Here is a 14,846-nt window from a genome sequence, read left to right as displayed (position 1 = left end):
TCCCCTTTCAGACTAAATAGTTGACCTAGTTCCCATCCTGACCTAGTATTCTTGTCTGACCCATTGACCTGGTTCCCTTCCTAACCCAGTTTTTCTGCCTGACGCAGTTCCCTTTTATCTGACCTATATCTAAGCCTAGCTAAAGTATCCAAACCAATTATCCTGGCTTACTCAATCCCCTTCTAGACTGTATATTTTGCCTTATTTACATAAGTAATAACTAGCCTAACCCCAATCCTGTGTCACATATAACAACGCTATCTTTCTTAATTATACTGCTCCCTAACCTAGTTAGTGGAAGCTGTCCTCTTCTAACTTTCTTATCATTTCTTACATCAGCCTTGCTTAGACTAGCTTTAGCTTTAATCCCCTTCTTACCTACAGTTATTACACCAAAATCCAACATTTTTAGCCTAGTTCACTTCCTCATCTACTCATCTGCACATTCCTTATTCCTTTCAACCTAGTAATAGAGACACATGAACTATGCCTGTAAAAATGGTTGTTTTACTTCTATGTATAGTATGCATACAAAAATATCAAAGATCAATATTTAACCAAGTTAAACCTCTAAACCGACTTATATTACCATATTTAGCCACCTGTCAGACTAGTTATTTTGTGTAACCCCCCCCCCCTCCCCTTTCTTCTTCTACTCACCCCCCCACCCCCCCCCCCCCCTTTCCATTCTCAACCAAATATAGATATATCCGAGTATATGCTAGGCAACTTAGTTGTTATATTCCCATGAACAGCATATATTCCAAATTTTTCAATATCAAATGTTATCTCTATAATAGTACTGATTAATTTAGCTACACACTTTTCCTTCCATCTGTATTGACATGCATTGATTTATAATGTATCACACTGATGTCTGACTCCGGATCATCCCTCTATGGTGCTGTAATATAGGTTATTGATGTTGCTTTAATGCTTAGTATTATTTTGGTAAACAGATTAGATCTGTAATTGTGTGTATACCTAGTGCTGTGTTTCACCCACATGGCCATGAATACATAAACAGATCCTGACTATTGAGAGCTGGTGGCAGATTCAACATTCCAAATATACCGAGTATGCTTTCAAAATGTATTGATTTCTTCAAACTACTGGCAAATATGAACAGAAATGTGTAAGTATAGTGTATCAGTGGTGCTGTCAGTGCTGGGAAAAAATGTCACCCTCAAATATAATGATAATGACACCGATAGCATGATAACGCCTGGGAGCTAAAATGGACATAAATCTGCATTAGAATGAATGGCACGATCTTATGGCTACACATGTCTGCTTATACAACCTTACTGGCTCAAACTGTAGGGGAATAACATGTACACAAAGTCAAAGCTTACTTTGGCGAGGTGCAGTCTTCCGTTAGAGGACCGAGTCGTAAGTAACATATGATTTGTGAAGAGAAACACTTGGCGCACAACCTCCTTTTTGGACTCCTTGAATGAAGAGCTGAAGGAGCCGAGGCGCCCACGTCCAAATTTTCCTTTTTCGTTGAAAACTTGCAGTAGAGCTCCTGGAATGACAGTAAAGACGGAATTGAAACTCAAGACATCCGCGTGAATATTAAATCTCTTCAAATAACGATGTACCAAAACATTACACGATGGCTGCTTTAAGCAGATAAATCTCCACTGAGCATGTGCAACAAAAGAGAACAGGGTGCTGCCATCTGGTGTCAAAATGAAGCACTATTGTATTGAGCCAGTGGATTTTCCCCCTCATTCACATGATTACTATGAGGAAGCCCAACACAGTACACGTTCAGTTCCTCGTGTGCTTCTCACAAGAATCACATATTCTGTCAATATCCAGGATGCTGATTCCCCAAGCATTCACACATGTCACCTACTAGTGGTTGACAGCTCTGCTTTCACATGTGTATATACAAATACTCGGGTGCAGATTCTTTTTTTTTCCCGTCAATGTCTACATGGAAAATCAAAGCTAGCAGATTTAAGTTCATTCATTACATGAAAGAGTCATTTATATGGGCTACACTCTCTCCATTGATTTTATATCATTTGGCACACACACACATTGCTTAGGCTCAAAAGGGGGAAGTCAGAGCATGGAGGACTAGCACACTGCTTATGTACACCAATGTACCTAGCTCATACAGTAATCTGATAGGACAAGCTAGCATAGTGTGGCACCAGAGTAGCTCATAGAACCAGCTCTACTGACAGGACTGGGGAACTAGGCAGGAGACATAGGCAAAGACACATGTATAGAGACACAGTAGATACAGTAACAGACACATGTATAGAGACACAGTAGATACAGTAACAGACACACAGGAGACATAGGCAAAGACACATGTATAGAGACACAGTAGATACAGTAACAGACACACAGGAGACATAGGCAAAGACACATGTATAGAGACACAGTAGATACAGTAACAGACACACAGGAGACATAGGCAAAGACACATGTATAGAGACACAGTAGATACAGTAACAGACACACAGGAGACTTAGGCAAAGACACATGTATAGAGACACAGTAGATACAGTAACAGACACACAGGAGACTTAGGCAAAGACACATGTATAGAGACACAGTAGATACAGTAACAGACAGACACAGACATAGGCAAAGACACATTTATAGAGACACAGTAGATACAGTAACAGACACACAGGAGACTTAGGCAAAGACACATGTATAGAGACACAGTAGATACAGTAACAGACACACAGGAGACATAGGCAAAGACACATGTATAGAGACACAGTAGATACAGTAACAGACACACAGGAGACTTAGGCAAAGACACATGTATAGAGACACAGTAGATACAGTAACAGACACACAGGAGACTTAGGCAAAGACACATGTATAGAGACACAGTAGATACAGTAACAGACACACAGGAGACATAGGCAAAGACACATTTATAGAGACACAGTAGATACAGTAACAGACACACAGGAGACTTAGGCAAAGACACATGTATAGAGACACAGTAGATACAGTAACAGACACACAGGAGACATAGGCAAAGACACATGTATAGAGACACAGTAGATACAGTAACAGACACACAGGAGACTTAGGCAAAGACACATGTATAGAGACACAGTAGATACAGTAACAGACACACAGGAGACATAGGCAAAGACACATGTATAGAGACACAGTAGATACAGTAACAGACACACAGGAGACTTAGGCAAAGACACATGTATAGAGACACAGTAGATACAGTAACAGACACACAGGAGACTTATAGGCAAAGACACATGTATAGAGACACAGTAGATACAGTAACAGACACACAGGAGACATAGGCAAAGACACATTTATAGAGACACAGTAGATACAGTAACAGACACACAGGAGACATAGGCAAAGACACATGTATAGAGACACAGTAGATACAGTAACAGACACACAGGAGACATAGGCAAAGACACATGTATAGAGACACAGTAGATACAGTAACAGACACACAGGAGATACAGGCAAAGACACATTTATAGAGACACAGTAGATACAGTAACAGACACACAGGAGATACAGGCAAAGACATGGAATAGACAGACCCAGCATACAGATACAGGAAACACAGGCATATACACTTGTAGTAGACATATAATAGAGACATAATGAATAAACATATAGACAAAAAGGAGACACCTACATATGAACACACAGGAGACACCTACAATGGAACACACATGAGACACATACAAAGGAACACACAGCAGACACCTACAAAGGAACACACAGTAAACACCTACAAAGGAACACACTGGAGACACCTACAAAGGAACACACTGGAGACACCTACAAATTTAAGGAACATACTGGAGACACCTACAAAGAAACACACATGAGACACCTACAAAGAAACACACTGGAGACACCTACAAAGGAACACATTCAAGACACCTACAAAGGAACACACAGGAGACACCTACAAAGTAACACACAAGAGACACCTTCAAAGAAATCCACATGAGACACCTACAAAGGAACACACAGGACACATCTACAAAGGAACACATAGGAGACACAAGCATATGATTTATACAAGACACATAGGTAGCAACAGGGGAGGTAAACTACAGCATAGAAACACTATGGAGCTCTAGGCATAGCATCTCAAATTATTGAGACACAGACATAGAGACACATGACACACAAGTGACACATGCTTAATGACACACAGGAATTCAAATGATGGACTGCAGTAATTCAAAATAGTTGTGTTCAAAGAATTGATTTTTGAACCAAGTATTGTCAATAAATTATTGAAATCCTTAGGATTATACATTATGTCGATACAGTGTTACTACTCCAATCACTAGTTCTATTAAATGGAGATTAGACTGAATGTCAGTATTGCAGAGATCAGTAGCCTAATAAGGTCTAGGATGAGAATGTTTGGTAGCCTTACGGTGAAGGATGGTTAGTACTCACATTAGTGTCACAACATTACTAATATTAGCCTTCAGTGGAATATCATATTAGGGTCACGGTATAGGAAGGCGAGATTTCATATTAGGTCACAACATTACTGAGATCTTAGCCTAGGTTTAGGAAGGTGAGATCTCATAATAGGTCACAATATTACTGAGATCTTAGCCTAGGTATAGGAAGGTGAGATCTCATATTAGGTCACAACATTACTGAGATCTTAGCCTAGGTATAGGAAGGCGAAATGTCATATTAGGTCACAACATTAATGAGATCTTAGCCTAGGTATAGGAAGGTGAGATCTCATATTAGGTCACAACATTACTGAGATCTTAGCCTAGGTATAGGAAGGCGAGATCTTATATTAGGTCACAACATTACTGAGATATGTAGCCTAGGTATAGGAGGGCAATATCTCATATCAGGTCACAACATTACTGAGATCTTAGCCTAGGTATAGGAAGGCGAGATCTCATATTAGGTCACAACATTACTGAGATCTTAGCCTAGGTATAGGAAGGCGAGATCTCATATTAGGTCACAACATTACTGAGATCTTAGCCTTGGTAAAGGAAGGTGAGATCTCATATTAGTGTCACAACATTACTGAGATCTTAGCCTAGGTATAGGAAGACGAGATCTTATATTAGGTCACACATTACTGAGATCTTAGCCTTGGTATAGGAGGGCAATATCTCATATTAGGTCACAACATTACTGAGATCTTAGCCTAGGTTTAGGAAGGTGAGATCTCATATCAGGTCACAACATTACTGAGATCTTAGCCTAGGTATAGGAAGGCGAGATCTCATATTAGGTCACAACATTACTGAGATCTTAGCCTAGGTATAGGAAGGCGAGATCTCATATTAGGTCACAACATTACTGAGATCTTAGCCTTGGTATAGGAAGGCGAGATCTTATATTAGGTCACAACATTACTGAGATCTTAGCCTTGGTATAGGAAGGCGAGATCTCATATTAGGTTACAACATTATTGATATTTGTAGCCTTTCTAATTAGGATGGGGACATCTCATATTAATGTCACAACATTACTGAAATTTGTAGCCTAGATATCCGAGGGCGATATCTCATATTAGTGTCACAACATTACTGAGATTTGTAGCCTAGTGGAGGGTGATATCTTATATAAGGTAACAACATTACTGAGATTTGTAGCCTAGTGGAGGGTGATATCTCGTATTAGTGTCACAACATTACTGAGATTTGTAGCCTAGATATCCGAGGGCAATATCTCATATTAGTGTCACAACATTACTGAAATTTGTAGCCTAGATATCCGAGGGCAATATCTCATATTAGTGTCACAACATTACTGAGATTTATAGCCTAGTGGAGGGCGATATCTCATATTAGTGTCACAACATTACTGAGATTTGTAGCCTAGATATCCGAGGGCAATATCTCATATTAGTGTCACAACATTACTGAGATTTATAGCCTAGTGGAGGGCGATATCTCATATTAGTGTCACAACATTACTGAGATTTGTAGCCTAGATAACCGAGGGCAATATCTCATATTAGTGTCACAACATTACTGAAATTTGTAGCCTAGATATCCAAGGGTGATATCTCATATTAGTGTCACAACATTACTGAAATTTGTAGCCTAGATATCCAAGGGTGATATCTCATATTAGTGTCACAACATTACTGAAATTTGTAGCCTAGATATCCAAGGGTGATATCTCATATTAGTCTCACAACATTACTGAGATTTGTAGCCTAGTGGAGGGTGATATCCATATTAGTGTCACAACATTACTGAGATTTGTAGCCTAGTGGAGGGCGATATCCATATTAGTGTCACAACATACCTGAGATTTGTAGCCTAGTGGAGGGTGATATCTCATATAAGGTAACAACATTACTGAGATTTGTAGCCTAATGGAGGGCGATATCTCATATTAGTGTCACAACATTACTGAGATTTGTAGCCTAGTGGAGGGTGATATCTCATATAAGGTAACAACATTACTGAGATTTGTAGCCTAGTGGAGGGCGATATCTCATATTAGTGTCACAACATAACTGAGATTTGTAGCCTAGATATCCGAGGGCAATATCTCATATTAGTGTCACAACATTACTGAGATTTGTAGGCTAGTGGAGGGCGATATCTCATATTAGTTTCACAACATTACTACTGAAATTTGTAGCCTAGATATCCGAGGGCAATATCTCATATTAGTGTCACAACATTACTGAGATTTGTAAGCCTAGATATCCGAGGGCGATATCTCATATTAGTGTCACAACATTACTGAGATTTGTAGCCTAGATATCAGAGGGCGATATCTCATATTAGTCTCACAACATTACTGAGATTTGTAGCCTAGTGGAGGGCGATATCTCATATTAGTGTCACAACATTACTGAGATTTGTAGCCTAGATATCAGAGGGCGATATCCATATTAGTGTCACAACATTACTGAGATTTGTAGCCTAGTGGAGGGCGATATCTCATATTAGTGTCACAACATTACTGAGATTTGTAGCCTAGATAACCGAGGGCAATATCTCATATTAGTGTCACAACATTACTGAGATTTGTAGCCTAGTGGAGGGCGATATCTCATATTAGTGTCACAACATTACTGAGATTTGTAGCCTAGATATCCGAGGGCAATATCTCATATTAGTGTCACAACATTACTGAGATTTGTAGCCTAGTGGAGGGCGATATCTCATATTAGTCTCACAACATTACTGAGATTTGTAGCCTAGTGGAGGGCGATATTCATATTAGTTTCACAACATTACTGAAATTTGTAGCCTAGATATCCGAGGGCAATATCTCATATTAGTCTCACAACATTACTGAGATTTGTAGCCTAGTGGAGGGCGATATTCATATTAGTTTCACAACATTACTGAAATTTGTAGCCTAGATATCCGAGGGCAATATCTCATATTAGTGTCACAACATTACTGAGATTTGTAGCCTAGTGGAGGGCGATATCTCATATTAGTTTCACAACATTACTGAAATTTGTAGCCTAGATATCCGAGGGCAATATCTCATATTAGTGTCACAACATTACTGAGATTTGTAGCCTAGTGGAGGGCAATATCTCATATTAGTCTCACAACATTACTGAGATTTGTAGCCTAGTGGAGGGCGATATTCATATTAGTGTCACAACATTACTGAGATTTGTAGCCTAGATATCCGAGGGCGATATCTCATATTAGTGTCACAACATTACTGAGATTTGTAGCCTAGATATCAGAGGGCGATATCCATATTAGTGTCACAACATTACTGAGATTTGTAGCCTAGTGGAGGGCGATATCTCATATTAGTCTCACAACATTACTGAGATTTGTAGCCTAGTGGAGGGCGATATTCATATTAGTGTCACAACATTACTGAGATTTGTAGCCTAGATATCCAAGGGTGATATCTCATATTAGTGTCACAACATTACTGAGATTTGTTGCCTAGTGGAGGGTGATATCTCTTATAAGGTAAAAACAGATTTGTATCCTTGGTATAGGAGGATGAGGTCACAATACATAACTAATGAGAGATTTGAGATTTGCAGCCTTAAGATTGTGTGATATGATGGTACTAATGGTTATTTTTTTGGGTGATCTTTCAGATTTTGCAGACATTGATATGTTATGAATTCACAAAATAACTAAAGGACATTGATTTGAGATCTGTCTTATAAGGCATACCTCTATTTTATGATATGATGGTACTTGGTTATTTTTTCTGGGTGAACTTTCTGATTTTGCAGACATTGATATGTCTATGAACTTTAATCACCAAAATAATAACAACAGAAAAGTAACAAATACTGTATTTGACCCAATGTCATGTCCTTATAAGATTTTTTAAGACCCTCTATTCTATTTACCTTAAATACAGTTAACACTATGTAACTGTGTAGATTTTCTTATGTAAGTTGCTTAATGTCATATCCTATGCAATAATTTTGTGAAATACTCGCCATAATTTGGTCAGGGCACTTATTAGGTCAAATACGGTACTTTTTAAGATTGATTACATTTTAATTTTAATGTTTAATGTCAAAACCGCAAATTTTTTTGACCATCAGAAATAAGTCAGCTATAGATTATTAAGAGGTCTGCACAAATGGTTCATCAATGAATTGTTATCAATACTGGATACATTGTATGGATGTGTAAAAATCGGACACTTATGTCAGTCATATGTAATTACAGTGCACTAGTTCAATTCCTCCAACACCTTGATGAAGATGCTGACTCAGTTTACACACATAGGAGTAATGTTTACGAGAGCTGTTTAAAATGCTAATCAGCTAGATATACCGATCTCAGGTAATCACACATTTTACATATTAGTATCACAACATTACTGATAATGATTTGATGCATTTAAATATTGCCTAATAATAACTATATTTTGTGGCAAATATGAATACATAAAACTCATATGCCTAGTGTCAGTATTTTTAATCAACACACATTTTTATGTAGATTTTGTGTAGCCAGTTATACCTTAATCATGTCTATACCTAACAAGCAGCACTGGTGTATAAGTTATTTACAATTATAGGTGTAACAAAGTTGTCAGACTTAGATTCAAACAAATTATAACAGTTATAAATCTGATTAACACTGTTCGTTATACTCTAATGGTGTATACCTAAGTCCTGGGACCTAACACACAGGGCGATATCCTAACACTCCGCATAGATATGTAACAGTAATTCAAAACAATTTAACAGTTACACAGATTGTAGCCTAACACAGGTCAGTTTCTATCTAATACACAGCTAACAAACCCAATTTGAAGATGTAGCACAGGTATAACAGTTATACCTAATACACAAATATAACAGTTATACCTAACACACAGGTGTAATAGTTATACCAAACACACAGGTGTTGACAGTTATACCTAATACACAGGTGTAACAGTTATAACTATCACACAGGTGTGACAATTATACCTTACACATAGGTGTCAAAGTTATACCAAACACAAAGGTGTCAAAGTTTAACCAAACACACAGATGTAACAGTTATACCTAACACACAGGTGTAACAGTTATACCAAACACACAGGTGTCAAAGTTATACCTAACACACAGGTGTAACAGTTATACCTAACACACAGGTGTAACAGTTATACCTAACACACAGGTGTCAAAGTTATACCTAACACACAGGTGTAACAGTTATACCTAACACACAGGTGTAACAGTTATACCTAACACACAGGTGTAACAGTTATACCTAACACACAGGTGTAACAGTTATACCTAACACATAGGTGTAACAGTTATACCTAACACACAGGTGTAACAGTTATACCTAACACACAGGTGTAACAGTTATACCTAACACATAGGTGTAACAGTTATACCTAACACACAGGTGTGACAGTTATACCTAACACACAGGTGTAACAGTTATACCTAACACACAGGTGTAACAGTTATACCTAACACACAGGTGTAACAGTTATACCTAACACATAGGTGTAACAGTTATACCTAACACAAAGGTGTCACAGTTATACCTAACACACAGGTGTAACAGTTATACCTAACACATAGGTGTAACAGTTATACCTAACACAAAGGTGTAACAGTTATACCTAACACATAGGTGTAACAGTTATACCTAACACATAGGTGTAACACAGTTATACCTAACACATAGGTGTAACAGTTTATACCTAACACAAAGGTGTCAACAGTTATACCTAACACACAGGTGTAACAGTTTATACCTAACACATAGGTGTAACAGTTATACCTAACACAAAGGTGTAACAGTTATACCTAACACACAGGTGTAACAGTTATACCTAACACATAGGTGTAACAGTTATACCTAACACACAGGTGTAACAGTTATACCTAACACATAGGTGTCAAAGTTATACCTAACACATAGGTGTAACAGTTATACCTAACACACAGGTGTAACAGTTATACCAAACACACAGGTGTCAAAGTTATACCTAACACATAGGTGTAACAGTTATACCTAACACACAGGTGTCAAAGTTATACCTAACACATAGGTGTAACAGTTATACCTAACACATAGGTGTAACAGTTATACCTAACACACAGGTGTAACAGTTATACCTAACACATAGGTGTCACAGTTATACCTAACACACAGGTGTAACAGTTATATCTAACACATAGGTGTCAAAGTTATACCTAACACATAGGTGTAACAGTTATACCTAACACACAGGTGTAACAGTTATACCAAACACACAGGTGTCAAAGTTATACCTAACACATAGGTGTAACAGTTATACCTAACACACAGGTGTCAAAGTTATACCTAACACACAGGTGTAACAGTTATACCTAACACATAGGTGTGACAGTTAAACCTAACACAAAGGTGTCAAAGTTATACCTAACACAAAGGTGTCAAAGTTATACCTAACACATAGGTGTAACAGTTATACCTAACACATAGGTGTGACAGTTATACCTAACACACAGGTGTAACAGTTATACCTAACACACAGGTGTCACAGTTAAACCTAACACACAGGTGTAACAGTTATACCTAACACATAGGTGTGACAGTTATACCTAACACAAAGGTGTCAAAGTTATACCTAACACACAGGTGTAACAGTTAAACCTAACACATAGGTGTCACAGTTAAACCTAACACACAGGTGTAACAGTTAAACCTAACACATAGGTGTCACAGTTAAACCTAACACACAGGTGTAACAGTTAAACCTAACACACAGGTGTCACAGTTATACCTAACACACAGGTGTAACAGTTATACCTAACACATAGGTGTAACAGTTATACCTAACACACAGGTGTAACAGTTATACCTAACACACAGGTGTACACAGTTAAACCTAACACATAGGTGTCACAGTTATACCTAACACACAGGTGTAACAGTTATACCTAACACACAGGTGTAACAGTTAAACCTAACACATAGGTGTAACAGTTATACCTAACACACAGGTGTAACAGTTATACCTAACACATAGGTGTCACAGTTATACCCTAACACACAGGTGTAACAGTTATACCTAACACACAGGTGTAACAGTTATACCTAACACAAATAGGTGTCAAAGTTATACCTAACACACAGGTGTAACAGTTATAACCTAACACATAGGTGTCACAGTTATACCTAACACACAGGTGTAACAGTTATACCTAACACAAAGGTGTGACAGTTATAACCTAACACACAGGTGTAACAGTTATACCTAACACATAGGTGTGTAACAGTTATACCTAACACACAGGTGTAACAGTTATACCTAACACACAGGTGTGTTATACCTAACACATCAGGTGTAACAGTTATACCTAACACACAGGTGTAACAGTTATACCTAACACACAGGTGTAACAGTTATACCTAACACATAGGTGTAACAGTTATACCTAACACATAGGTGTAACAGTTATACCTAACACAAAGGTGTCAAAGTTATACCTAACACACAGGTGTAACAGTTATACCTAACACATAGGTGTGACAGTTATACCTAACACACAGGTGTAACAGTTATACCTAACACACAGGTGTCAAAGTTATACCTAACACACAGGTGTAACAGTTATACCTAACACATAGGTGTGACAGTTATACCTAACACACAGGTGTCAAAGTTATACCTAACACACAGGTGTAACAGTTAAACCTAACACACAGGTGTAACAGTTATAAACCTAACACATAGGTTGTCACAGTTATACCTAACACAAGGTGTGTCAAAGTTATACCTAACACACAGGTGTCAACAGTTAAACCTAACACATGGTGTCACAGTTAAACCTAACACACAGGTGTAACAGTTATACCTAACACACATAGGTGTCAAGTTATACCTAACACACAGGTGTAACAGTTATACCTAAACACACAGGTGTCACAGTTAAACCTAACACACAGGTGTGTGACAGTTAAACCTAACACAAAGGTGTCAAAGTTATACCTAACACAAAGGTGTCAAAGTTATACCTAACACACAGGTGTAACAGTTATACCTAACACATAGGTGTCACAGTTATACCTAACACACAGGTGTAACAGTTATACCTAACACACAGGTGTCACAGTTATACCTAACACACAGGTGTCACAGTTAAACCTAACACACAGGTGTAACAGTTATACCTAACACATAGGTGTGACAGTTATACCTAACACAAAGGTGTCAAAGTTATACCTAACACACAGGTGTAACAGTTAAACCTAACACATAGGTGTCACAGTTAAACCTAACACACAGGTGTAACAGTTATACCTAACACACAGGTGTCACAGTTAAACCTAACACACAGGTGTCACAGTTAAACCTAACACACAGGTGTAACAGTTATACCTAACACATAGGTGTAACAGTTATACCTAACACACAGGTGTAACAGTTATACCTAACACACAGGTGTAACAGTTATACCTAACACATAGGTGTAACAGTTATACCTAACACATAGGTGTCACAGTTATACCTAACACACAGGTGTAACAGTTAAACCTAACACATAGTTAACAGTTATACACTAACACTAGGTGTTAACAGTTATACCTAACACACAGGTGTCAACAGTTATACCTAACACACAGTGTACAGGTGTAACAGTTAAACCTAACACAAAGGTGTCACAGTTATACCTAACACACAGGTGTAACAGTTAAACCTAACACACAGGTGTCACAGTTATACCTAACACATAGGTGTAACAGTTATACCTAACACACAGGTGTAACAGTTATACCTAACACACAGGTGTAACAGTTATACCTAACACACACAGGTGTTAAACAGTTAAACCTAACACACAAGGTGTAACAGTTATACCTAACACATGAGGTGTCACAGTTATACCCCTAACACACAGGTGTAAACAGTTATACCTAACACATAGGTGTAACAGTTATACCTAACACATAGGTGTCAACAGTTATACCTAACACATAGGTGTACAGTTATACAGGTGTAACAGTTATACCTATAACACACAGGTGTAACCTTCTGTACAACACATAGGTGTAACAGTTATACCTAACACATAGGTGTTTATACCTACACAGGGTGTAACAGTTTATACCTAACACATAGGTGTGACAGTTTAACCTAACTACTAAGGTGTAAAGTTATACCTAACACAAAGGTGTCAAAGTTATACCTAACACATAGGTGTAACAGTTATACCTAAACATAGGTGTGACAGTTAAACCTAAACACACAGGTGTAACAGTTATACCTAACACACAGGTGTCAGTTCATACTACACACAAGGTGTAAACAGTTTTTTCTAACACAGTTATATACCTAACACATAGGTGTCACAGTTATACCTAACACACAGGTGTAAAACAGTTAAACCATAACACATAGGTGTCACAGTTAATACCTAACACACAGGTGTAACAGTTAAACCTAACACACAGGTGTAACAGTTAAACCTAACACAAAGGTGTCAAAGTTATACCTAACACACAGGTGTAACAGTTAAACCTAACACATAGGTGTCACAGTTAAACCTAACACACAGGTGTAACAGTTAAACCTAACACACCAGGTGTAACAGTTAAACCTAACACATAGGTGTCACAGTTATACCTAACACACTGGTGTAACCAGTTATACCCTAACACATAAGGTGTCCAACAGTTAAACCTAACACACAGGTGTAACAGTTATACCTAACACACAGGTGTAACAGTTTCAAACCTAACACATAGGTGTCACAGTTAAACCTAACACACAGGTGTAACAGTTATACCTAACACACAGGTGTCACAGTTAAACCTAACACACAGGTGTAACAGTTATACCTAACACACAGGTGTAACAGTTAAACCTAACACAAAGGTGTGACAGTTATACCTAACACACAGGTGTAACAGTTAAACCTAACACAAAGGTGTGACAGTTAAACCTAACACACAGGTGTCACAGTTAAACCTAACACACAGGTGTCACAGTTAAACCTAACACATAGGTGTTACAGTTAAACCTAACACATAGGTGTCACAGTTAAACCTAACACACAGGTGTCACAGTTAAACCTAACACACAGGTGTAACAGTTAAACCTAACACACAGGTGTCACAGTTAAACCTAACACACAGGTGTCACAGTTAAACCTAACACACAGGTGTCACAGTTAAACCTAACACACAGGTGTCACAGTTAAACCTAACACATAGGTGTCACAGTTAAACCTAACACACAGGTGTCACAGTTAAACCTAACACACAGGTGTAACAGTTAAACCTAACACAAAGGTGTCACAGTTAAACCTAACCATCAGGTGTCACAGTAATATACCTAACCCACAGGTGTAACAGTTAAAAACCTAACACAAAGGTGTCACAGTTAAACCTTACACAAAGGTGTCAAAGTTATAC

General features: G+C 38.0%; 1 protein-coding gene across 1 annotated transcript in view; it reads right to left on the bottom strand.

The window, feature by feature from the left end:
* LOC138332536 (ras-specific guanine nucleotide-releasing factor 1-like) overlaps positions 1-14,846 on the bottom strand; it is a 208,050-nt gene that overhangs the window by 63,143 nt on the left and 130,061 nt on the right. Inside the window, exon 12 of the mRNA XM_069280541.1 lies at positions 1,356-1,528. Coding sequence (XP_069136642.1) covers positions 1,356-1,528 — 173 coding nt within the window. The remainder of the gene's footprint in view (positions 1-1,355; positions 1,529-14,846) is intronic.

The sequence above is a fragment of the Argopecten irradians genome, chromosome 10, assembly GCF_041381155.1.
Source record: "Argopecten irradians isolate NY chromosome 10, Ai_NY, whole genome shotgun sequence".
NCBI lineage: Eukaryota > Metazoa > Mollusca > Bivalvia > Pectinida > Pectinidae > Argopecten > Argopecten irradians.
This window is presented reverse-complemented; position numbering and strand designations above follow the sequence as displayed.